At 35.4% G+C, this 27,841-nt stretch overlaps 1 protein-coding gene across 1 annotated transcript in view; it reads left to right on the top strand.

Moving 5' to 3' along the window:
* Positions 1 to 1,698: 1,698 nt before the first annotated feature.
* LOC121314206 (cadherin-12-like) overlaps positions 1,699 to 27,841 on the top strand; it is a 59,924-nt gene continuing 33,781 nt past the window's right edge. The window contains exons 1-5 of the mRNA XM_041247230.1: positions 1,699 to 2,048; positions 11,943 to 12,237; positions 18,488 to 18,607; positions 23,833 to 24,000; positions 27,209 to 27,396. Of these exons, the coding sequence (XP_041103164.1) occupies positions 1,815 to 2,048; positions 11,943 to 12,237; positions 18,488 to 18,607; positions 23,833 to 24,000; positions 27,209 to 27,396 (1,005 nt within the window). The 5' untranslated portion in view covers positions 1,699 to 1,814. The remainder of the gene's footprint in view (positions 2,049 to 11,942; positions 12,238 to 18,487; positions 18,608 to 23,832; positions 24,001 to 27,208; positions 27,397 to 27,841) is intronic.

Here is a 27,841-nt window from a genome sequence, read left to right as displayed (position 1 = left end):
AAGTTTGTAAACTTTCTCAGCCTAATGGTTTGAAATGTAGCTAGACTGATTTCTAGACATTTTAAGGAGTAAAGTATTTAAATGTTAAAGATGTTACATAACCTACATCTCCTTTGGGAACACAGTGATAAGGTATACTGACTAGTGTGCTGATGAGCTGCTGTCATGAGTGTGATCTAAGATTACCGTTAATATTTTTGCATAGATTGTGTGTGAAGAGTCAACACAATGCTGACCTCACAACATTACCCTCTATATGATTTGGATATTGTATTTCATAAATCAATTAAATTACTGGTTATGGTTTTAATATAGATTAGTAAAGGTGTGAAAATGTTTTGTCAAAACTACCTGTAGTTCTAATGGACATTAGAATTATTCCAACTATGTCTGCTGAAAGTTCATCCTATAATGAGTAAGAATAGCCTTGGTCTATATAAATTACACTTAGTAAATGGGGAAACGTAACGATTAATGTCATGTTGACCTACCAAATGCATATCACCCTGGAATAGCATGCACGTTAAGGAAATATTTAACTATGCTTGCAACTCCAATATGTTGTTGGTGTCATTTTAAAAAGAAAAGCAAAGCAAACAAAATGTAACTCGGCAGAAATGAATATGAAAAAGTTATTCCAAGTTAGATCTCTCAACACTTGTTTTATATATGTATGCGGCAAAGTGGCTGGTAAAGGGGGAACAGGTGTAGCTTTAATGCGATGCAGGAGTGTCAGGCAGACAACGGTAATCTGGTGAAAAGTGCTAATTTCTATGCCAGGTCTGGTAACCGTAAAATAATAAATCCCAGGCAATACGTAACAATGTGTAAGGCACGGGGATAATAAAAAGGGCACAGTCCCAAAGAATAACAAACACACGGTCACCAGTCCTGGGTGAGTGCAGTCGTGCTAGTGCTGAGTGCAAACACAGGTATTTCTCGTGACGGTAGTGCAGTGGTGCTCTGGATAGTGCTGACCCTTTGGTGACAGCAAAAACACAAACAATTACAGTATAGACAAACACAACTCTAAATACATAACATGTCTTCCTTTTATTATTGAGAGCTTCTCTCTCAGTCCTTCTCTCCACCGAGCATTACCCAAATGAAGGAAAAGATCAGCGTTAGCCTGGCCCCTATATGAAATCCCGCATGACATCTAGGTAAACGGTTGCAACTGCTTTACTGCTTGCAGCTGCCCCTCGTTTACCTTTCAGGTCAATACGGTCTTACAACAGAGTCTCGCTTCTTTCCAGGCTGACTGACTTCCCGGTCCCGGAAACGAACTGTCAGGCCAGTCCTTCCAGATACTTCTCCTCCCTTTCTTTAGCGCCCTCACCGGTTGGGAGGGAGATTTATCAACAGGACTCATTATCTTTCTGTCACAATGCATTATTAATTTGCCTATAAAAAAAATAAAGTACATTGTATTTTTAATATACTGTACATTTTCAGTCTCGCGACACTGACATCTTGGTAGTACCACATCTTCTATGAAAATAAATAAATGTTTACATAACTGCATATGACTAGATATATCTGTCACACACATTTATCCAATTCCCTCATCTCTGTTCATTTGAGAACCAATGGGATTAGCTTCACTTATGTCTTTGGGCAAAACCAACCAACCACCCTGCACAAAATGTAACTGTTATATCTTTTTCCACTGCAGGTACTATACAGGAAAGAGATTTGAACAGAACACATCATTGGAGGAACTCCACAGAGTCAAGTTTTTCACCACTCTGGTTGCTGTCAAATTCACTTACATCTTTTGGAGTTTACATCATCCTGTACTGAACAGATTGCCAATGCTTACAAGGAACTGCTTGTTGCTGTTTCTTTGGTTCCTGTTTGACGAAGGTCTCTTGACACCCCTGCAGTCGCCACCACGTAGAAAACTGGGAAAGGAACATCCCGGGGACATTGTGGGGCTACTGAGAAATGCACAACCAAGTTTTCAACGAGTTAAACGTGGCTGGGTGTGGAACCAGTTCTTTGTCCTGGAGGAGTATATGGGGTCGGACCCTCAATATGTTGGCAAGGTAATATGTTTGTTTACTGTAATCTCAAACACCTGAAATTCATCCTTAAACAAGTGGTGGTGTTATTTTTTGGTAAATCTTTCTCACAAAACCTATTTTTTGCTAAAGCTTTTTTTTTTTTTTTTTTACCCAAAACACAAAATGATACCGGTGCAATTCACATATTAATACAAAATCTAACATTAGTAAACAGTAGTAAGATAGTATTAGATGTATTATTATATTTTGAAAACAACAACAAAAAGCAGTATAAAATAAAAAGTGCCCTTTTAAATATAAAAAATAAAGTCTGTGTCAAACCTGAAGGTGCTCCCAGAGTGCATGCAGCACATAAATGACATGACAAGAAATGTATGCGGCACAACTCCCTCACTTTAGAATATGTGGAAAGTTTGGCATTCTTTAGTGCACCTGTTGTCAGTTGGTTAAAACCACATGGTTTGGCCTTTCTGCTTACAAGGTCCACAAAGGAACATACTACTGCATAGCAACTCTTGAAATCCTTGACATAGTGACTGGTGTCTGAGTTGATAAGACACATAATCATAAAAACCTGCATCCATTGGACTAGTAGAATGTATGGACTGCAATATATCATATTGTAAAACTTTACATTTATCAATATTGAAATACACACAATTTATTTTTATGAATCTCAGCAAAACTTATTGTAAATAACTTCTTATAATACAAATTAACTTAACACAAATTTCCAGTAAACTTTTTAAAAAGTTAATTTACAACCGTATGGTCAATAAAGTACACAGTACTTCTAAATGTATAATAATTTTCATTATACTGTAAATACATTTTGATTTCAGTGGTACTGTAATGTCAATACAAACGCACAGTATGCTTAGACTCCTCATAATAGGAATTTCTGATAAGACTAATTGTTTTGCCGCCCCCTTAATTTGTACTAATGAGAGATGACTGTATTTATGAGTGGAAGTTCATCAATAGATTCTACACCCACACATTGCAATGTGTGCAGTCCAAAACCTTCTCACAGCAATTGATGTGTTGTGTCTGTGCAGTTTTTAAAATGTACAGTATATATTTTACCTGATCTTTTATTCAGAGTCTGTTTTGGTATGTCCAGGTTGCTTCTATAAGTAAAATCTTACAGAAACAGCTAAGCTACACATATATTATTGCTTGTATATTGAGGCATAACTAGAAATCATTGACAATACTAATAAAACATGTACATGCCTTTAAAGTTGTTTCAGGTGGTGACTATATTTACAGTACATGCAGTCTTAAATTATTATATTACCATGCACCTGTCATGAAATGGCAATGCAACACAGGGTTAATGCATTGGGTAGACAATAGTTATCTGACTGCTGTACAAATCTTGTCCATTGTAAAAATACCATGAGCTTAAATTAACAGCAGCAACTGGGTTATTACATAACCCAATTATATCATCATAAAGGGGCTAAAATCAGAGCTACATGTAAACCCATTGCATCATACTAAAAATTGCATGACAATTTTTTGGGGTAGACTGGAGCAAATAGCTGAAAATCAGTTATTGACAAGTTCCCTGTCTACTCTTATGCATGCAGTTGGGTAGTTATCCTGCAACTTGTGTTAAATTTTACTAAACTATTTTTAGTCCAGTAACCATTGTTGAAATGTTACAGGGCTGCATTACGACGAATATGTTATAATGCAATAAATATTTTCAAACAGACACAGTTATAAATATAGCGTACATAAAGGCTGTTATATACATTCCCCAACTAATTTAAACAGCCTTAAATTTATTAAATGTTTTTATTTGCAAAGCTTTTACTCATTTCTGCCCTTTTAGTCCAGGAGCTGTCAACTTATTTGACTGCCCACCTGGGAGCTCCTCATTTTGGAATGTCTTTACCAGTGAAATACTATTGCAACACTGATCAAATAACAAATTAAAGAACTTTTTTTGTTTGTTTATAAATATCTCCAGACAGAGGCAACCATTTTCAGAAATAATAAAAAATTAAAGAAGTTTGTTTTATTCCTGCACAGAAATCTATACAGATAAACCCCATGGGTCACAGTGACCCGAAACATCTTATTTGTCGAAATGCAACTCCCTCAACAATATTTACAGGTCTTACATCTTGCGTCACTACATCCACAATCAATCTGCTTTGCTCTCTCACCATTTGGATCTGTTTTTTTTTTCTCAAAAAAAGAAACAACTGATGGTAAGTGCTTATTTTTCTCACTGTCGGGTTGTGTTTGGAGTTTTGTAGGGTACCATCTTATTAAATGGTTACACACATTTGTTGTGTTGCCGGAGTATCCCAGACATTTGTAGCATAGACTGCACTTTACTTTCTTACTGTCTTCATTTTTAGAAAAGAATTGTCAAACGTCAGAAGGCATTGTATCTCTGTCGTTAATTTGCTCCGTTGTTCGTCCTGAAGATTCCAGCGCAGAAGAGAAACAGGACGGGAGTCCAAGTGATGAGCCCAGAAGAGCTGTGGCTGGAGTTCAGTGTCTGTTTGTGTGTGTTTCAATCACTCCCCCATCCATCAGCCAACCTTGTTCTCTTTTTTCCTCTCCATTTCATTTATTCTAAATAAATACTGGCTACTACCCCATTTTCTACAGTCACCCTGTATCTGTCTGATTCCATCAGGACCTTACCCGAGTAAATGCTACAAAATTATATATATATATATATATATATATATATATATATATATATATATATATTATATTTATTTATTTATTTTTATTTATTTATTATCTGACTGATTTTATCCTATAGGATTGGTTAAGGAAGAATCGTATACAATGGTTATCATTAAGCTCCTAATTCGAGGATTAAGTGTTTCATCCCAACATAGGGGGGGGGGGGGTCCATTTAAATTAATTGAATCAAGTTTGCCTTTCACTATATGAGAAAACTGTTTTAGGTATGGTTTAAATTTTTATATTTGTTAAAAGTCTGACAAATACGGTTATATATATATTACATGTACACACTTATTCACAAAAGAGTGAGTACTTTCATTTAAAACTTGATTTTGCTCTGGGGGGTCAGATATATATATATATATATATATATATATATATATATATATATATATATATATATATATATATATATATACACACACACACACACACACACACACACCTATTTACAATTGGATGAAATGTATCAATCAGTCAGTATGACACTTTTACAGTATTTAGTTTTAGCCAGTCAACATGTTGACAAATGTATTCATTTGTCCATAAAATGCCTCTTACATTTAGAAATAATGGTGTAGCATTCAGACCCTACTTTATAGTATAAACTAAATAAGTGATGCAAAGAACACACTCCATTATGGGGTGCCATGTGTAAAAAAAAATTAATATTTTTTCCCAGATTTAACTTAAATCTTGTATTTCTTCCCCTGATTTATAAAAATTGTAAAATATATATAGTCACTTTTTTGCTTGCCACACAGGCTCTCACGGGTTCTTCTCCCTTTTAAATCACAACCCAACACACAAGATTGTACTAAAACAGCGCTCACGTGCACTTTTAATAAACACAAAATTAAATAAATACAAAACAAACACCTAGCTCCTATTTGGAGCACTCGCTAAACAAACAGGAACCTAACGATCACGCAGGACGGCTAAACCGTTTACCTGCCACAAACATTCAAAAACACACCCTCACATAATACCTCGATATGACTGCCCACTCACACAGTCGGGCTCTTCTCTCAGCAGTAGCCAGGAACAGCCTGGCTGCCTCTCAAATACCCTACACCTGGCTCTAATTTACAATTACCACCAGGTGCAGGGGATAACTAAACAATAAAACAATTACACAATTAAACCCCATAACACCCAAATGTGCATTCTCACATGGTTTTAGCAGGGAAGGATTTTAACCCTCTCCCTGCTATCTCACTATATATATATATATATGCGCACACACACATTCAGATATAATTTATAAATCTAGTTACAAAATTTAACATTTAACTAGATATTAAGTCTCTTAACACTAGCACCACCATAGACACTTTTTGAAAGGCTTTTGCAATTCAAATATTAATATCTCCTCGTATGTGAATATCTCGTGCAGGTCCGTTTTTAAGTGTTACTAGAATTAAGTACCCATACAGTGTTTCAGCTGCAGAATCATTAAAAAATGAATACTTCATAAACACTTGCTTCTTCAACTGCCAGATCCACAGTTTATGTGGCATATTGAAATCAATACAATATAGCTGAAAATTTAGTCTGGGCTTTGTAATAAAAATCAAAGTCATTGTGAAATAACGTATTATAATCCTGTTGAGTAACTGAAACACTGATGAAAGTCATTCTACACATCATATATTCTTATTGTTTACACTACATTTCTCAGGCAGAACACCCCCATACAATACATTATTCAATGAGTCTGCATTACTTGATCTGGGGGAATTAGCCATGAGGGTTATGAGTTGGAAATACATAGCAGTGCATTTGGATTCTACTCATTAAACCTGGTTTAATGAACTGGGCTTAGAAATTAACTTTAACAATGTAATCACAGATATAATTATACATAAATAGTTTCTGCATTTTGGGCAAAGCAAAAATGTCTTGCCAAAATAATTCATAACTGCATATGTTAAGTAATTTAAAAGGATTAATATATGTAAAATGATGCAGCAGGTTTGCCAGTCACTTATAATCTGTCATTATTATGTAATAAAGAGCTGAAAGATTTAGTATTGTAATATATGGGGGTGATACATGCTGTGAGACTTGCTGAAAATGGGTGTTGAAATGATGTCTGCATTAAGGATAATGACACCATTTATTCGCCCTGCCAAATTATACTTTTTTTCAAATATGTTATTAATGGGACTGCTGTTCAAATCACAGTCAGGACATATTTCTAAAACGTTAATGTCCCCATCAGTCTCACTTGCTGTTCACACCGGATCCAGGTGTATGATTGATCTTGTAAAAATGAGCCTCCCCAAAAGGAAGAAATATTCTATTTTTTTTATTTTTATTTTTTATCTCATACTGATTCATAACCTTTATTATAAACCTGTCAAATGAATAGAATGAGAATGCTGTCTTCTGATTGGTTGCTGTAGAAGGCATTAAAGACCACAACCATCACTGACAAAGTACAGGCTCCATCTCTATCCAACAAACGAGAATGGTCTTCACATCTTTCCAGTGTCTTAACTCTTGCATTTATTGACATCCTCCAGCCATCAATAGTTGAAAATCTGCAGGAAACCTTCCAACAAACTGCAAACCTGCAAAAGCACATTCAAATACAGAAGCTCAATGTTTTAATCCACCCTCAGAACTCTCAGCCATGAACACACCCGCTATGTTTCAAAACTGCACTTCCACAGGAAACCTGCAATTCAACTTGAAAGAAATAAACTTAAAAAAACCAAAACAAACTAAACAATGAAATTTACAGAATAAATAACTCAAATAGTTAAAATACTAATTTGAGTTCCTTTCTTTTAAGAATACATTCATTTGTTTAGTAATACTGTTAGTTATAGAAACAGTTTGTTATATTTACCTATTTAAAACTAACTTTTCTTTTCGAAAAAGCAGATGAAACACAATGCCTGTCGGTTACTATTGCTTAAATTTATCGCTGGTGGGAAATTACAATTTATTTGCCAGCTGTAGTGTCAGTTTCAACTAATTTTCACAAATGTATCCACATTTATTTCATGAAAAAAGTCCAGTATGTGTTTATTTTGATACAAAGCATGTCCTATTTCAACTCGGGAAACTGGAGTAATCCTGGAAGTGGGTACATTTTTGGGATGCAGTTTTTAAACAGAAACGCTCTGTACAGTCTGCATTCAGTACATGTATTTCAGATGTATTATTATTATTATTATTATTATTATTATTATTATTATTATTATTATTATTATTACACATTATGTGTACCACTTGCCATTTGACACGATATGTGAACCTATACACTTGGTGTAATACAGTCGTATTACCACGTTGGTGGCAACACCTGTGTATCATAATCCACCACTGTGTTCTGGGACCCAGGTATAATATTCTTACTTACGATTGCTAAGACTTCTAACCTCACCATGTACTTATGAATTTGTGAAAACACTGTTGATACCAAAACTGAATATGCAGAGTACTATATATATATAAAAAAAAAAAAAAAAAATAATAATAATAATAATAATAATAATAATAATAATAATAATAATAATAATAATAATAATCTATTTAACCATGTCATCAAGTGTTCAAATCAAACTTGAATCAGGATGTTCAGGGTTTAGTACTGACATTTTGTTGGATAGGCTGTATGCCAAAAAAAAAAAAAAAAATTAAAAAAAACAATCATTATAAATCAGTAAATTATAAATTTACCTTTGTAATAGGATGATTGATTTCTTGCATGGACAAATATACAATGCTGAACAGGGGGATTCACTGTTTATAAGAAGTTAAAATCAGAAGGACATTTTTATTTATGCCTTAAATAACATTTTGAACTGTTTTGTTCTTGGCATAATATGATGTACATGTCTGGTTACATCAGACAATGGGCTATTTTACAATGCCTGTTCAGACAGGATATGTCAGATTTAAGGTTACAGTGCAGAAAGGTAATCACAAACACTTCAAATGACATGTAAACATTTGTCCAGTGTCACATTAAGAATAGTTTATCCTAAAGCATAATAAACATGGTTTCAATAAAAAGTGCTTTCAAAAAGAAAAACAATATGTTCTGTTCTGCCATCCTCAGTAAATCTAAATACCTGATGTTCTTGAATAACATTAGTTACATGCCATAAAAGCTATGTATTTATTTATGTATTTATGCATTTATTTTTCCCAAATATTAATACATTAATATAATATAATATATAATAATAATATAATACTTAATTATAATATTATATAATAATATTATTATGACTGTCACGAGGTGACACTATAAAAGTTGTGCTTTGCTGTCAAACACGTTAAAGAGATTCACTTGAATTATGTGTACACCTGTAGGCTATTGACTTAATTAACAGGTGCTCGACTGGCTCTGGGTTTAAAAGGTAGGAAGCTGATTCAGAGACGGAGGGGGAAATCACTAGGAGAAGACTGAAGAGGGGAAGAAACACTAGGAGAAGACTGAAGAGGAAGAGCACTGGAGAACAGAGAAAGGAAGTCCGTTTACAACTTAAAACAAATTTAAAATGAAAAGTAAAGAGTGACGCAGAGCAACAATGATAAAAGGAACTGGGACAGAGAAGAACGGGGACACAAACCAGCAACGCACAGATAACAAAAAAGAAAGATTAAATAGACAGGACAGAGGAGGGATGGAGGGAAACGAAACTAACAGAGAGGAGATATTACAGCCGAGCCGATTGCAACAAGGATTGGCAGATCCACCTACTTGAGAAGCAGCAGCGTGGCAATGGCTGGACAGATCAGCTTATTTTTAATGTGTGACTAGTGTCCTGTGATAGCACAGTTAAACACTGTTTCTTTTTGTCTGATATAAAACCAATACTGAATATTCTTATAAGAGTATTTTTTCATCTGGATACTATTTATCTGTTATATACATTTAGTTTGATCTTAATTAGCCTTAAACAGGATTGTTTGAGTTTAGACTTCTCTGTGTCTCTTTTTATTGAAGGAGTGATTATGTATATGTCTTTTCTGCTGTTTTTCGACTAATTTATTAGTGATTACATCCGATTTTTAAACTAAGGTCGTAGCTATTCAACAGAGCACTTTTTAAGTGTGATTTATACTCGGTATTTTAGAAGAATAGGTAAGGTTTTAGTTTAGTGTTTTTTATTTTTATTAATATAAAGTAAGAAACTTTTTAGGATTGTTTTAAAGCTAAATCTATTGGGATTAACTATGGGTTTACCCGCCTTGTCTGTGTTTTTTAAGTTAACTATTGCTATCACCCACAAACATCAGTGCAGAATAGGACAGGACTCCAAACATTATCCCCCATTAGAACTTTACTGGACAAGCACTGTTGTGGGACAAGAATTCTGGACTTGTGTGGGAATGAAAGGATATTGGATCAGAAGCCTCTTACAAGTACAGTTTTCAGAGCTGAGCGGTACAGGGTTTGGCTGGGTGGGCGGCACGCTTGGGGGAGGGTGTTAATTGGCGTTACAATTTCAATGAGTTTGGCTATTGTGAATTGCGAGAAACGAGTGGTTGCACGCGTCACTACCTATGCATCCAAGATGGTGGCACTAGAGGCCAATGTACATTGTTTTAGTTATTGTGAACCCTTAAAATTTCCAATCACATGTATAAATACCTGACACTAAATAAAAAAAAAAAACTGTTAAATATTCATCTGTGGTTTGTGTTCTCAATCCTGGCTGGTGGTAGATCTCAGTTGGTGTGGCTCTATTAAATGAAATACGAGAGAACTTGTTTAATCTTTAAAGTGAGTGGCGCCTATAGAGAAAGTATAGGTGTTATTTTGTTTCTGTATTTAATTCTCTGTATGGGTAGCTTCCGTGCTGGCATAGGCAGTACTACATTGTGCGGTCTGATCATATCGGCCAGGTGACAATACTACTAAACATTTATATAAAAGTGTATTCATAGCTATATGCACAAACTGTAAGTATTGTTGTGTGGTTCATTAGTTTTAAAGGGTATTGTAAGTATTACAGTGAGTATGGTGACCTTACTATTAAAATGTACGGATTATACTCCTGATTTTAGAACACAATTTTTAGATCTACCTTTCTTTAGATAACTAAAATATACCTCATAATATTATTTAATGTAGCAGCTATTTTTCAAGTTATTTTTATAAATAAATAAATTCGGGTTCTTTTTTTTTTCACTGCTATATTCTGTGACTATTTGGAAGTGGTTTTCACGGAATAATGACATCACCTGCCCTATTTTCCCATAGTTAAGATAACTGTTATATACCTCTTAAAGCAGCACGGTTTTGTATATATATATATATATATATATATATATATATATATATATATATATACACACACACACACACACACACACACACACGTCACACAATTATCTGCACCCTATAACCGAAAAGCTTTGCGTCAGTTTTTATAATAGTCTGTTTCCAGCTTTATCAGAGCTAACATAAATAAAATTGTGGAAACTAGAATAGGTTCAGAAACAATACCATGGTTGAATAATGATCTAGGACAAGTGTAAAAATAATATGAAAAGAAAATCATTATTCTGTTCAAATGTATGACAAGTTACAAGATGTATCGAGATAGCCTGCCTATTTCTCAGGGAGAGGCCCTTAGGGTAGACCCCCCCCTCACAACAACAAGGTCTCTCAAAGGAGAAACATTATGAAAGCATTATGCAGCCGCATTAAAATGAATACTGTAGCATGTTTTTTGTGTTTTCTATTAACTTTTTATAATAGAATTCTGAATGCTGATTAAAATAACAAGTTTACTGGTAGTTATTTTTCTTTATACTATAACAATCTCCAACTTGCTTTTCCAGTATCTTATTGAAGATTCCTAAGAGTGAGCCCACTGATTCTGTTTTCTTATTATAGATTTTTATTGAAATGCTGCTGCTTATTTAAGGGAGAGAAACTGACAATCAAAGAAATAGGAATAATGTAATGTATAGTAACATATGTTCAGAGATGCCGATCGTAGAAATTATGTTTAATCTCAGTGGAGTCTATCAAGCTTTAAAGACCTAAATACATGTTGACAGGTTTAACCCCATCCCTGCCAACCTACATCCCCACACAATCAATTTACATTTGCAGGGCTTTCGGCCTGACACAGTTACATGCATGCATAGTTTTCTGTTAAAAAATATGTTGGGACAAACCTGTCTTAAATGTCTATTGTGTTTTTTCACTTTCTTTAGCTGCATACAGATCTGGACAAGGGAGATACTGTAGTGAAGTACACTCTCTCAGGAGATGGAGCTGGCTCTATTTTTACAATCGACAAGACTACTGGGGACATTCATGCCTTAAGGAGACTTGACAGAGAAGAAAAGCCTTACTACACTTTACGTGCTCAGGCTGTAGATACAGAGACTGGCAGGCCTCTAGAGCCTGAATCGGAGTTTGTCATCAAGGTTCAGGATATAAATGACAATGAGCCCAAGTTTTTGGATGGTCCTTACACAGCTAGTGTACCAGAAATGTCTCCAGTAGGTAAGTGGATGTTTGGTTTACGGCTTTCCATGTGATCATATTAGAGTACTCTACAGTACATGTGCAATTTGTTGTCAACATGATCTAACCATGAATTTAACCAAAATCATGAATTAAAAAAATGTATTTTGCAGTGTGTGTGTGTGTGTATGACACACTCAAACACACACAAATGTCTATAGTGTGTACATGTGCACAAAAACATACTTATGGTTCATAAAGGCAACAATATTCTGTGCAACATACAAATCCTGCCAGGACAGATTTAGCAATTTACTCAATTAGAGATAAAGCCTGAAACCCATTCCAGACGGTTGCTAATGCTGAGGAACTAGGGAGGATGCACTTTGGTTCATCCCTGGAGGCAGCATTACACTTTAGCCATCAACACTGGGCCAATAGGAAATCCACATTACCTGGCAGAGGAAAGGCACTGAAAGCTTACATACTACAGCAAAGCTACATCTTGGATGGTCCCCACCGCTACTATCTAATTTTATCTTTGCAAAAGCAAAGTCTAATATTAGAATGAAGTAAATAACAGCTACTCTCATGTAATAAAAATCAGTACACAAAAACATATTCATTGACGTATTGCTTTGTAAAGACGGTAGCATTGAAAAGGTCCCAGTGATAATAATGCTGCCTTAACGTGTGTGTGTGTGTGTGTGTGTGTGTGTGTGTGTGTGTGTGTATATATATATATATATATATATATATATATATATATATATATATATATATATATATATATATATATACAGTATAAATAATAAATTGAATAGACACTCTTGAGTACCAGCAACTATATCTTAATGATACACAGTTAAACAATGAACATAGAATATTTAAAAAAGCATGTCAGAATTTGACCTAGAATGTGCATGTTCAGCAGAACACAATTGCATGCCTTGGTTATCCTGAGAGCAATTTTACACTGACAGTTGCACCACATATTGAACACAGGAAATTAAAATTTCCACAAGGGCATTCTTTGCATCTCTATATTGAAGCTATTTTTAACACTGTTTCTGTCTGCAAAGCATGCCTTACTGCCTGCTATCATACCTGAAGAGGGTTGGTTCTCATTGTGAGATTACCTTCTACCCTAAAGTTGAATTGATATTATTGTGCAAGATATTCATCAAGGTATTACTCTTACTTACAGTACATACATGCAATATAAACCGCCATTTGGTATCTAGAGATATAAATTAGAATTATAATACATGCAAATGAATAGGAAATCACGTATTCCATCTATTTAGACCTGTGCACTTTTTACCTTCTTTAAAACAAAGGATAAGAGGAAGAAAATATTACCAAAAGTAAATGCAGTATTTGAGGTTAAACAGAATACTGAAGAAATGTAAAAATAAAGTGAGGTGACAATGCAACCGAAATACAACCCTATCAAATCAGATGGAGCCCTTATTATGATTTTTTCTTTCAAGTGGGTAAAGTACCAGTTTCTAGTCTCTATGAAAAATATCCACAAAACAAGATAAGCACATAATGCTGTATTTTAGCTTATATTATGTCACTAAACACAGTTCACTTACATGCATTTCAAGTGGTACCAATCACCCCTTGTGCTATCCTATACTGTCTATTAAGCATCTTTACATTACGTTTTAATGATCCCTATAAACATATATGGTGGGTGTAATATGTCAGAGGTCAACCCTAAACATAACAGCTTTCATTGATGTGCATGCGCACAATCAGGGTTAACTGGATGAGCACAGAGCTTAATAAAGACATCATCTTCTTCAGTAACCTACGCTCCTTTTGATGTGATACAACATGGACTATTCAGATTAATAAACAAAATGTTTATAATAATTTGACAATGTATGCTTTGAGAAACTCAAATTGCATGCGTACGAAAAATACTAAGGTATAATGAATGCATAGATCTATAATGTGTATCTACAAAATACATGTGTGCATCTAATAAGTAATTTATCTAACACAATAATAATTAATATACATTGTCAGTTTTTTTTTTTTTTTTTAACTAACGCTTGCTATTCTCTTACAAAAACCTTTATGTAACTTCAGTTGTTTTTTTTTTAACTTTCACTCTATTGTAATGATTACTATTTGCTATATCCACTAAATTATTAAGTTGTTTGTTTGTTATACAACCACAATTTTAAAACCTGTTTGACACATTTAATAGGTGGATTACCAGGCATACAGTCAAAGTTACTATAATCACAACAACTGTTTCACAGGACAATAAAGAAGAAAGAAATATAATGAGTAATATGTAACGAGTAATATAACACTGTACTTTTTTATTAAGGAATTATATTTGTTTTTTTCTTAAGAAATGAGTAACAAGAAGTAACTTTTTTCAGTAAAGTGCCCAACACTGGTAATTCACATTGGCCCCGTTGAGTCTTCCAGTGTTCTGAGGCTGAATAATTGTTACACTACAAGAGCAACATGATGCATTATCATCGTCATGTTCAAACTGCAGCCAATAAGCAATTGGTTTTTTTTTGTTAAAATGACGGGGAAACCACATGCTTTGGAAAATCACTCTTGCACTCGAGGCCATTGTAACATCTAAACGCTGGAGTTACACCCATCTAAATTAAGTCGCTTTTCAAATTATAACGCAATGTGTCCAGGTGGTCTATGACACTTTTAGGTCAACAGTCAAATATTTAAACATTAATACACAATTTAATAGCCTTTACCCACTGGTAACAACATACACTGTGTAAAGATTGATTTACTGGATGCTGAGGATATCAATGGTGGAATACATTTTTGTATTATTTTCACAAAAAAAAAGTATGTTTAGAATTTTAGGGGCCTTTACTTGAGATTTAGGATTTCTGAAACTCTATTTTTACCTAATTGATTGGTCATCATCATTGGATTACCCAGTAAAGGCTATCAGGTGCTATCTAATCTTGACCTTGCTCAGCTGCCAATCTTGGCTGAGACCCAGCCCACTATGTTGCATTATCCTTTGCACACACAAGAGTAGGAGAGGAAAATTAGCTGGGGATAGTTGACCTCATCGTCTTTTAGCAACCTCTACTGGTAAAGTGCCCATCAAGTCCACATGGAGACTTTCAAGGCTGGACCATTGTTTCCAGGGTTCAGCAGCTCGGTAATATCCATTTATTTGGTTTGGTGGGTGACCCGAACAGGAACGGAGGTCAAGTATTGATTTTCAGTCCTCCTAAAAAGTAGATGGATTACAACAGTAAGGCAACATTAGAACTGGGCAAGCCCTGACTGCATAATTCACACTGCACAACACACAGATATGCATTTAACAGATGTGCCATCTGGGACTTAATCAACGTTGGGATGTTTTTGTTATTGTTAATATTTAAATGACAGTCAGGTTTTAAACACATTTTCAAATGGAACTATATATATATATATATAAAACAACACTAGCCTCCAAATTATTTGGATTTGGGCAATATTTAAATTTTGCAAGCTGTTTTCTTGTGGATGGAAAGACTAATTCATAATGAAATGTAGAATTACAAATTAGTTTACAAAGAGACACGGAACAGTACCTAAACATAATGAGGTGGATGGCATGTTGCCGTCAGATTAATGGGACACAGCAATGAGGCCCCGTAGACATATACTTTTCAGAATCAATGATATACTTCCAATGTAAAATTTGAAGAGGACTGTGGAAGGGGTGTGGGTAAGTCACTGATTAGGAGACAAACAGGTGTACTTGAAAACACCACACAGGTGCCCAGTTTTATTTTTTAGACAGTTCTTACTTTTTCCGGCAGAGGGCACTGTTGACCGTGGGCTGCCTATCAACGATGATAGACAGCACCACGGAAATACCACAGTCGGTACGTGAACAGGAAGGGCACTCGCAGGTGCTCAAAGAAATAATAATGAAAATAGAAGGCGAAAAGAACAAGGGAAAATAAAACAGTAATAAAACTACAAATAAAAGGTGCTGCACTCGGCAGCGTTATCCCGGTCGTCGCTACCCGCACGACCCGGATCACCGTCCTACTCTATCGGCTATCTAGCCTGCTCTTTCACAATACGCCGGGGTCTGCCCAAGGGTTCCCCGCTCTCTCTCTCTCTGTCTCGCTGTGGTTCTTTATTTTTCTTCCCGCTGATTCCCGGTCCCGAATCAAAGCGTCCGCACCCTTAGCGCGTCTAAGTGGGCAGACCTGAGGAAACAACAGAGCGTTATTTTATAGGACCGACAATCACCCAAGACCCGCCTCTCGGCCATTCAGAGAGGGGGAAAGTCCACACACACACTTTCCCACCTCCCCGTGTCACTGCCATGACTCCCAGGCGGTTGTTGGGCGACTGCCGCCCTCTTCCTGCAGCCCGTGAACACGCCAGCAGAGTCAGCACAGATCTCTCCCTGTTTAATTCCACAATCAACAACAAGGACCATTAACAATTGTTATGAATGACTAACTTAAAGTTTTAGAAGCTATCAGTACACACTACAGACATATGAAAGTATGAAAGAATAAACACATTTGACTGCCAAATTATAATTACTGTAGCTCACCAGTATAGTTTAGAAGGAACCTTACTCAATGTTGTTATTTATTTCACCCAGGACTGTAAACTATTTTAAGATGACCTACCACATAACATAACATATGCTGTTAGAAAGCAAGTGTACTATTTAAGAAACAAATCTCATATATGATCTGGGAATTGAGAAAAAAATAACTACAGTATCTTGAGAAAAGTATGTTAGTCATATTATAGAGCTGGGAAGAATTTGCATAATCAATGTGTTATTCACTTTCCTGTATGATGTGCAGGTGTAAGCATATGATATTCTGTCTATAGTGAATAACAGAGAAGCTGCTGTGAATTATGAGGTTTGAATTGCATCAAGGGTATCAGGTGATATCATAAAATTAATGTCAGCTCCATTCTCTATGTTTTTGTACTATGTGGATTCCACTTTTTCTACAGTATAAAAAGTGGGCTAAATGAACATCGAGCTCCCCAATGCCTATTTCATGTAAGTGTCTAGTCTGTCTCCTGTCTGTTGTAAGTACCGGTATGTTTTCACAAGGTTTATAGTGACAGCAGTTTTCTTTATTGTGTTTGCCTAATGTGGGAATTTTAAAATGGGCCAACCTTTTCAGTGCTTGGATCAGCATGTTAAAAGACATAGCACTGAGAATTAAAAAAAAAAAAAACAATCATTAGTAGTAACTGAATCTACAATAAGACATTGTTTTATTATGTACAGAAAAATGTACATCCTTTTTTGTACCTCTATATATATATATATATATATATATATATATATATATATATATATATATATATATATATATATATATATATATATATATATGGAGAATGTCAAGGCCCAACTAAAAGCATTGGATGTATTTTTTTTGTTTGAGCTAGCCACGACCTTGTGCCTTGATGTCATAGTTTATGACTAACACATTAAATAAATGCAGTATTTCACATTTTGACAGATTTACAAGCAAGAGGGAGAGAAGAGGCTTAAGCAACCAATATCACCTCTACTGTCTAGAAATTATAACTGTCTGCGAGATGTGTTCGATCTTGGATTGCCTTTCAGAACTATTTCAGAATTTGAAACAGCTTTGGTGTGAATAATGTTTTTACAGTAATAACATCTTCATTCTTTTCCGGTAAAGTGGCACCGAGATGCACCCAATGCTAGGCTGTGGCTGTGAGTGCACCTCTCAAATCTCACCGGCCCATACAGAAAGGGTGTAGATCTACTTTCCCTGCTAACAATGTTTTTACTATTTTTGGCCTGATTCTATTACAGCGTCTTTTGAAAGCTACAGGATTGCCTACATATCGATTTTCACAGATACTTTTGAACAAAACCAAGGTGGTCATATTTTATAGAAGTACTCAGAGTATAGTACTATACCTGTTTTTTTCTAAATATGCCATTGTATAAACCTGAAAGCTAGGTTGTCAATTCACTGAAAAGTAACCAAAATTAAACAAAACCTGTAGCCAGCATATAACATTTGCTTTTCTAGCAGAACAGAATGGTTAACATTTATTAAATTTAGAAGCCAATGATGTTTATGTTGGTGCTGTCTTCATTGTGTGTGTGTGTGTGTGTGTGTGTGTGTGTGTGCGTGTGTATATATATATATATATATATATATATATATATATATATATATATATATATATATATATATATATAATACACACACACACACACACATACACAATATATTTCTCTCTCTCTCACAAGGAACCTATGTGATGCAGATAAGTGCTACAGATGCTGATGATCCAACCTATGGCAACAGTGCCAGAGTTGTATACAGTATTTTACAAGGACAACCTTACTTCTCAGTTGACCCTAAAACAGGTAATCACAAACAAGCTTCTTTTTTTGATGCATTGTATTAAAATACAGTTTTCCACAATTTGATTTATTATGGATATTTGTTATTATTTTTTCCACATTCTGGGTATGAAGGTTACAGTGACCACTGCCAGCTGATTGCTCGAGTCATTGCAAGCTACTCTACTTGCTACACTTTACCTTTTTATACTGTGTTCTTGGTGTCATATGTTATCTTGTCAATATGTTTATTGAGAGTTTATTATTGTAGTTCAGTAAACATATCAGCTCAGAAAACTGAAAACAGAAATATGATAACACTTCGTAATGCACATGGAATTTGTAAACTGTGTTAACCTATAGCTTTAAAAAAAAAAAAAAATAAATAAAAAAACTGGCTTTAGTTATATAACAACAGAACTAGCTACAGTTCATATGAAGGGGAAATAAATCCCAAGTGATTTAAAATGTATCAAAAGTACTGTAATTCCACAATTAAAAAGCTTTTTAAGGCCAGACCTTTTGTTTCAATGACATTTCTCCAACTGATGGGTTTTCATTTGGAGACTTTGGACTGTTGAAAGAAGCTACTGATTTGGACGGAGTTGTTCATTTATATTATATGAACTTGCAAATGTTTTGATTTAGAAAGCTTTATAAGAGGTGTTCATTTTGCTTAAACTTTCAACGTTTTACTTGCTGTTTTAACAAAATGTGCATGCATACTTTTACAGTATAAATTAAGTAATCTTATTTTTAACCTTTATTTTTGAACATCTCAATTTTCAAAGCTTTTAGAGAGCTATGTTTCAAAATCTACATTTTCACTGTCACACTGTTTGACCTGCGTGACCAAAAAATATAGATATGCATGTGTTTGCAAGAATGAAGTTCACAGAAGCGGTCATTCATAGTCATTCATTTTAGCAATAATATTATATAGCCTGTATATAATTATGTATAGGTGTGGACAATTAATAGTTATGTTTACAAATGTATTACTGTCATGGTTGTCCTCTACCTTGGGAGAATATGTGAGTGTCAGTATGAGAATCTGCCTTGGGGGAAGATGCTTGAGTCACTGTGAGAATCTGGCTCCGGGGAAAGATGTGAGATTGTAAATCGATCATTTTCTCTGTCTTTTTTTATTTTATTTTTTTAAGAACACCTCTTACAAATCTTTCTAAATTGAAAAGTGTGTAAGTTAATATAATATAAATTAACAACTCCCTCCAAATCAGTGGCTTTTCAACAATAACCCCACCTCCAAATGTAAACCAGTCAATTGGAGGAATGTCACTGAAACAAAACCCTGCCTCCTTTACACAGTAAACCAATCAGATTGGAGATGTGTTATTCTGCCTCCAGAACAAAATGACTCGCAAATAACTGAACAGAGCATACAAAACAAGGCTCACAGAGCAAAATAAAAAGTTCAAACAAAACAAATCTTGAACACAAAAGAATTACCACCACCAAAAACGTGTACCATGCTGGTGCTTCCAGCACATGTCATCTTTTTTCCTATCCTTATTCCTGAAGAGACACGCCCCAGTCAAGCTGCGGGACTGACGAGGGTGAGGTTTCAACAAGAGACTGCTGTGACGGGACACAAACTCAGAGGCTGTGGCTCCTGTTCTTTGGCGCAGAGTTTTGAAGCAGGGAGGTAGAGGTGATGAGACAGCAGACATAACATTAACAAGACAGAGATAATATCTAATTATGGTAATCGAATACTCATTCTAAAAACTCGTTCTACCTGTTCTAAAACCAAAACGATACATTTTTAGCAGGGCTTTTCCCTGCCCCATATTTACATCCAAAGAGCCTATTGTCAAGAAGCGATGAGCATGTTAAAAAAAAAAAAAAAAAAAAAGAAAATCTTTTGCAAATCTATTTTTGTGCAAGCCTTTTAACTGAGAACACAACATTAAATCAGTGCACTATACATATTGATCAAATATCTAGCATTCATGTATGTATTAGAAACCAACAAATCACAAACCAAAACTGGAATAATAACATACAGTAGAAAAATATTTCCGTATGTGGTCTACAAGTCTTCAAAATGTAGTTTTAGATTTATGTCTACACAGGTATTATATTTTGAAAAAACAAAACAGTATAACAAGACAGTGAAATACAAAGTGCCTATATTCAATATAAAAAATAAAGTCGCTGTCAAACTAGAAGGTATTCCCAGAGTAGGCCTACATGCAGCCCAGATACTTATGCTATACAGAGACATATTGCAGAAAAACCTATACCAGTACATATATACATATATTACTGTATTGTTATTTGATACACATGGATGTTTAAAGTATGCTTTTTGCAATGTAGTTTGTTTGAAACCCTGTAGCATCCACCACTATAATCGCAGTGCTGCTACATAGTGGGAAAATGGCTTAGTAGATTACTACTGGCTATGTTGAACTGGATGACTGAAAATAAATTGCAGGGTCAGTGAGATTGTGAAGGCATTGCCATAGCAATAATTGGGGTCAACACAGATGAAACGTTTTTGAAATGCACTCATTTTCCACTTTCATAATTTGAAATAAATTATGTTTGGGAGTGACAATTCTGTTGACGCATTTATTTTTTAGGTCTGGCCTGATCTACATACCACTTATATAGTATGTATAGTATCTCTATACATATACTGATGTTTATGTGCACACATACAGTACAAATATGAATCTATGTATACTGTAGAAACCATACTTATTTAATAGTTTTCTACACAGGAATGTTGTTCCTATTGTTTTAGAACATGGTTCTAATTATAAAACAACTGTTACAAAAGGTAAATACCAGTATATCCCATATTGGTTGTGGATAGATCTATTTATATTTTTTTTGTGCTATAATAACAAAGGCCTAGTCAGATGTCAGTTGAATTCCACTTGGAAAAATACATTAGCAATATGTTTCCATTGGATATGCAACCATGCAAATAGCACAGCACACCCTTTGATATATTTGTGATGTTTTTTGAGGGTGCTGGGTTCCCATGTAAAGCCCTTTAGCCCTGCTATTTATTGAACTTTATTTTGAAATAGCAACTTCAATTACGATTGGCGACTGTAATGACTGTAATGCTAATAGTGACCATTTCTGCTCGGCAGAGTAAACTTGCAGCACCAGATGATCCATTATTTTAATTGGTCACTTTACCCAATAGAAAGTCAATCAAATGGCTTAAAACATAAATGGAAAATTGGAAATACTGACTATGAACTACATCAATATAAATCTTCTTGGTGTCTAAAGCAAAGGACTGGTACCCTTGGCATGTTCAATAAATTCGAACTAGTGCACAACATCTCCTAAAGATCAATGGCCAAATCAGTAGAGTATTTTTATTTCATCCCATACGCTGTTGCATCTTAAGGCTGATACTACCCTTGCACTATTGCACTGCTATTATGTCACTGGAGATGCTTTTTTAAAAAAAAATACTAACTTGCTACTTCTTATCTAGTAGTATATGCACTTACTGTAAACTATACTGTATTTAAATATTATTTTGCACTGTAACCTTATATTGCCCTGTAACACCTGCAAGTCGCCTTGGATAACAGCATCTGCCAAATAAACTTATAATAATAACAATTCATTATCAAAAAAATAGTTGTAAACACTAATTTCTCTGCTTTAGGTCATGATACATTTTTATCTTATGGTTTATATCAGAACTCAAGTACAGTGGAATAGTTAAGATATTGAGCTGATCTGTCATTTACTGTACTGGTCAGAAAGGTTGTACACGGTTTGAACCTCAGTGTAAGTCTTCTTTGCAGTGGGGAAAGTTATTAGTCTGATGATCCCAGTTTCAAACTTAATAGACCATTTTCTTAACAGTTTTCTGATCAAGTCTGAACTATATACACTGGGGACAATAAAAGGCCACTCTAAATTGTGCAGTTTTGTCACACAACACAATGCCACAGATGTCTTAAGTTTTGAGGGAGCATACAATTGGCATGCTGACTGCCGGAATGTCCACCAGAGCTGTTGCCAGAGAATTGATTGTTCATTTCTCTACCATAAGCCGCCTCCAACATCGTTTTAGAGAATTTGGCAGTACGTCCAACTGGCCTCACAACTGCAGACCATGTGTAATCACGCTAGCCCAGCACCTCCACATCCGGCTTCTTCACCTGCGGGATCGTCTGAGACCAGCCACTCAGACAGCTGATGAAACTGTGGGTTTGCATAATCGAAGAATTTCTGAACAAACTGTTAGAAACCGTCTCAGGGAAGCTCATCTGCTCGTCGTCCTCACCAGGGTCTTGACCTGACTGCAGTTCAATGTCGTAACTGACTTCAGTGGCCAAATGCTCACCTTTGATGACCACTGGCACGCTGAAGTGTGCTCTTTACGGAAGAATCCCGGTTTCAACTGTACCAGGTAGATGGCAGACAGCGTGTATGGTGTCGTGTGGGCGACACCATAAACTCTGTGAACAGAGTGCCTCATGCCTCAGACAATGAACACAATTGCATTTTATCGATGGCAGTTTGAATGCACAGAGATACCGTGACAAAATCCTGAGGCCCATTGTCGTGCCATTCATCCGCCGCCATCACCTCATGTTTCAGCATGATAATGCAGTGCCTCATTTCGTAATGGTTGTCCCAGTTCTTCCATGGCCTGCATACTCACCAGACATGTCATCCATTGAGCATGTTTGGGATGCTCTGGATCGACGTGTACTAAATTGTGGTCCAGTTCCCGCCAATATCCAGCAACTTTGCACAGCCATTGAAGAGAAGTAGGACAACATTCCACAGGCCACAATCAACAGCCTGATCAACTCTATGTGAAGGAGTTGTGTCACACTGCATGAGGCAAATAGTGGTCACACCAGATACTGACTGGTTTTCTAATCCGCTCCCCTACCTTTTTTTTTTTTAAGGTATCTGTGACCAACAGATGCATATCTGTATTCCTAGTCATGTGAAATCCATAGATTAGGGCCTAATGAATTTATTTCAATTGATTGATTTCTTATATGAACTGTAACTCAGTAAAATCTTTGAAATTGTTGCATGTTGCATTTATATTTTTGTTCAGTGTATGTCTTTCTCATTATTGTGATTTAGAATTTAAGCTGCTGCTCGTAAGTGTTCTGAACATAATCATTAATTCAAACATTGCTATACTCTAATGAAATATATATTATCATATGTGAAATGAAATACTTTCCTTTTTTTCTAATTTAATTCCACAACTTCACCAGGAGTTATAAGGACAGCTTTACCGAACATGGATAGAGAGGTGAAAGAGCAGTACCAGGTTCTCATCCAGGCTAAGGATATGGGCGGACAATTGGGAGGGTTAGCTGGGACAACCACTGTTAACATTACTCTTGAGGATGTCAATGACAACCCACCCAGATTTCCAAAAAGTAAGTGAAAATTATTTGTATGTTTTATTCTTAATTGCAAAGTACATATCTTACCTTGTTGAGTCGACTGTATTTGCAAGTCACTTTACTCACTTGCATAGGACATGTTTTTAACATTATCGGACAACACATCACTGCTAAATGTGGTGTCCTTTTATGAGGCGCCATTTGGGACAATTCACCCAAAGATATTCAGAAACACTATATACTGAAATGCATACACTCTATACTGACACTCATACATATGATAAAATTGAAATATCTTGCTTGCATAAGTATTCAACCACCACACATTAACATTTGGTAGAGTCAACTTTTACTGCAATAACAGCTTTAAGTCTTTTGGGGTAAGTATGTACCAGCTTTGCACACAGTGTCTGAGTGATTTTGGCCCATTCTTCTTGGCAGATTTGCTCCAGGTTTTTCAGGTTGTTTTCAAATAGTGCCACATATTCTCAATGGAATTGAGATCAGGACTTTGACTGGGACCTGTAGGACATTCATCTTTTTGTTCTTGAGCCGCTCCAATGTTACTTTGGCCCTGTGCTTGGGATCATTGTCCTGCTGAAAGGTGAATTTCCTCCCAAGCTTCAGTTTTTTAGTGGACTGAAGCAGATTCTCTTGCAGTATTTTCCTGTATTTTGCTCCACCCATTCTTCCTTCAATTGTAACAAGATGCCCAGTCCCTGCTGATGAGAAGCATCCCCACAGCATGATGCTGCCACCACCATACTTCACTGTAGGGATGGTGTGTCTTGAGGCATGGGCAGTGTTAGGTTTGCGCCACACATAGCGCTTTGAGTTTTGGCCAAAAAGCTCTATCTTGGTCTCATCTGACCACAAAACCTTTTCCCACATCACAGCTGCTTCACTCTCATGCTTACTGGAAAACTCCAGACGTGCTTTCAGATGGTAATTTTTGAGTAACGGCTTCTTTCTTGCCACCCTCCCATACAGGCCAGTGTTATGCAGAGCTCTTGATATGGTTGACTGGTGCACCATTACTCCACTCCCAGCCACTGAACTCTGTAGCTCCTTCAAAGTGATTGTTGGCCTCTCTGTGGCTTCTCTCACAAGTCTCCTTCTTGTTTGAGCGCTGAGTTTTGAGGGACGGCCTTTTCTTGGTAGTGCCTGGGTAGTGTGATGCAGCTTCCACTTCCTGATTATTGATCCGACTGTGCTCACTGGGATATCCAAACACTTGGATATTATTTTGTACCCTTTCCCTAATCTATGCATTTGTATTACTTTATCTCTAACTTCTGTAGAATGCTCTTTGGTCTTCATTTTCCTTCAGATTCACAGCCTTACCAATGATCCTTCAACAGTGGGTTTTTTATCCAGAAAATGTGACAGCAACTTTAATGATTCACAGATGGAGGCCAATGGTAAGGTAATTGTGTCCTCGTTAGGGCAATTTCTTTCATCGGTGCAAACTGGGAGTTTCCACAGCACAGGTGTTGAATACTTATGCAAGCAAGATATTTCAGTTTTTTATTTTTCTTAAAAATATTTCCCAACATAAAACCAGTGTCACCTTACAATAATTGATTCTGAGTTTCAGTGTTTAAAAATAAAATATTAAACAGAACGAAATTTCAATGTACCATTTGTAATTCACTAATATGAGAGAATTGAGAGAATTGGTCAGGGGTCTGAATACTTTTGCAAGCCACTGTATATACAATATATATTAAAATGCATACACTATATACTGTACTGAGATTCATACACTATATACTGAAATGCTGAAATGCATACACTGTATACCGAGAAGCATACACTATATATTGAAAAGCATACAATGTATACCGAAACGCATACACTCTATACTGAAACGCATACATTGTATACTAAGATGCAAAAAAAAAAAAAAAAAAAAAAAAAAACTCATGTCTGCACACTCTCGGAGAATGCACAGCATTACCCACTGTGCTGAACACTCTTGGTAATTAATAATTTTCTATGGTCATCACTACAAATATCTCCTCAGTATGCCTCTAAACTTGAATACCAGAAATGTTCTTAGATCTCCAATTGATTTGAAAAAGATTGTATTCATGTTAAAGTATGCCATTGAAACAGTAGTGGCATGTAGATAATAAGCAGAAACAAGTGTAATAACTATCTTTACATATTTTACATATCAAGTACTCAGTATTTATTCCATTATACCTAATCTAGTATTAATCAAGAAATGCATTGGTTTAAGAAATGTAGTCATAAATCTGATCAGCATGCTGAAATGCAGACTGCATCTGTCAAATGATCTGTCTTAATATAAACCTCTAGATTTTAAAATAAATTCCAGAGAGTAATATTAAGAATACAAAATAAGATAGGATCACCGGTAACATATCTACAAAACATTTCCTTAAAGCTGGGGAACTGTGAACAAGGGACATTATGAAGTAAGAAAATAATAATTGTATACTTTAAACTAATTAAATGGTTCTATATCTGACACAGTATTAAAATAATGTTTGATGGTAATATATTCCACAGGCTAAAAAGATGTGTCAAGGATGGGATAATTGGGGGTTGGGTTGATTTACCAAAAGCTCTTTCTATCTGTCCTTTGTCACCTTCTTTAATCTTCTGATATTTATGTCTGCATTGGAGTTACTTGCTACTAGTTGTGTAAAATGAACAGGTGTTTGTCACTGTAATAGGAGCTTTGGCAGGTATTGTATAATCAACATATTTAAATATGTTGATTACTATTATTAATAAGGTAATCTAATTCCAATGATGTATTACAGTATTTAACTGACTCGCTGGGTCCCATGCAGCAGCTAAGTAAGCTTACTTGGGAGACTGTTCATTTTTTGTAATGTTTAACAGAGAGCAGATCAGATGCTAGTCTTTGCTAATCTGCCTGACAGGCTCATGTGGAAGTGGTAAACAATTTCAGGGATCGATGTAAGACTCCTATTGCAGAGCTCTTTCTACACTTCACACTAAAACACACTTCGGAGCATGCTTCTGCTATCTGATCGTACATATTCTGTTTATGATGGGCACCAGTACATAACCACCATCATATATTTCAAATATGGCTGTGGTTTTATGTTTGATGCATTGTTGGTTTTATAATGGAAACTGTTTTAGTTGAAAACATGGTTCATCCATATTTTCATTGCATATGTTCCACTAATTTAAAAGGGTTTTTAAACAATATTGTTTTATTATAATTATTTTATAATAGGTATCTTCCACCTTAAAGTGCTGGAGTCATCTCGGGTGGGATCACCTGTTGGAAGAATTAAAGCTCATGACCCTGATGCTGGTAAAAGCGCCAAGATTGAGTACAGCATAGTTCCAGGAGATGGTGGAAACATGTTTGACATTACAACAAATGAGCACACTCAAGATGGAATTCTTATACTTAAAAAGGTACATTCAATTAATTTACATATGGTGTAAATCACTAAAAGAGCAATGTTCTTGTATTGATCGTGTGCTATAGGCGTTAAGTAAATATACAGAATGTAAAAAAGCCGTGCACTCACCAGATATCTGCTGTTAAGCTTATGTATTTATTATTATAACATCATTATGAAAAAACAATGAAGTGAATTCACGCAGACACGTTGCGGCCACTGCAGGCCTTTGTCAGTGCAGTAACATAATTTAAATCAAGCACATAGAGGTGAGACATTTATATGTCTAAAGCATTCATTATTCAATTATCTATCAATAAAACAATAATAATCAATACTATTAGTGCCTAATTCAAACTATTTAAATACAAAACAAAAATATTTTATTATTAAAACATACAGACCAACTCAAAAATATGTATATCTAGGTCTAGTCTACTGTAAAATTTCAAAAGGAG

This window comes from Polyodon spathula, chromosome 4 (assembly GCF_017654505.1).
Source record: "Polyodon spathula isolate WHYD16114869_AA chromosome 4, ASM1765450v1, whole genome shotgun sequence".
Classification (NCBI taxonomy): domain Eukaryota; kingdom Metazoa; phylum Chordata; class Actinopteri; order Acipenseriformes; family Polyodontidae; genus Polyodon; species Polyodon spathula.
Note: the sequence above shows the minus strand (reverse complement) of the source record. Positions and strands in the feature narration are given on the sequence as shown.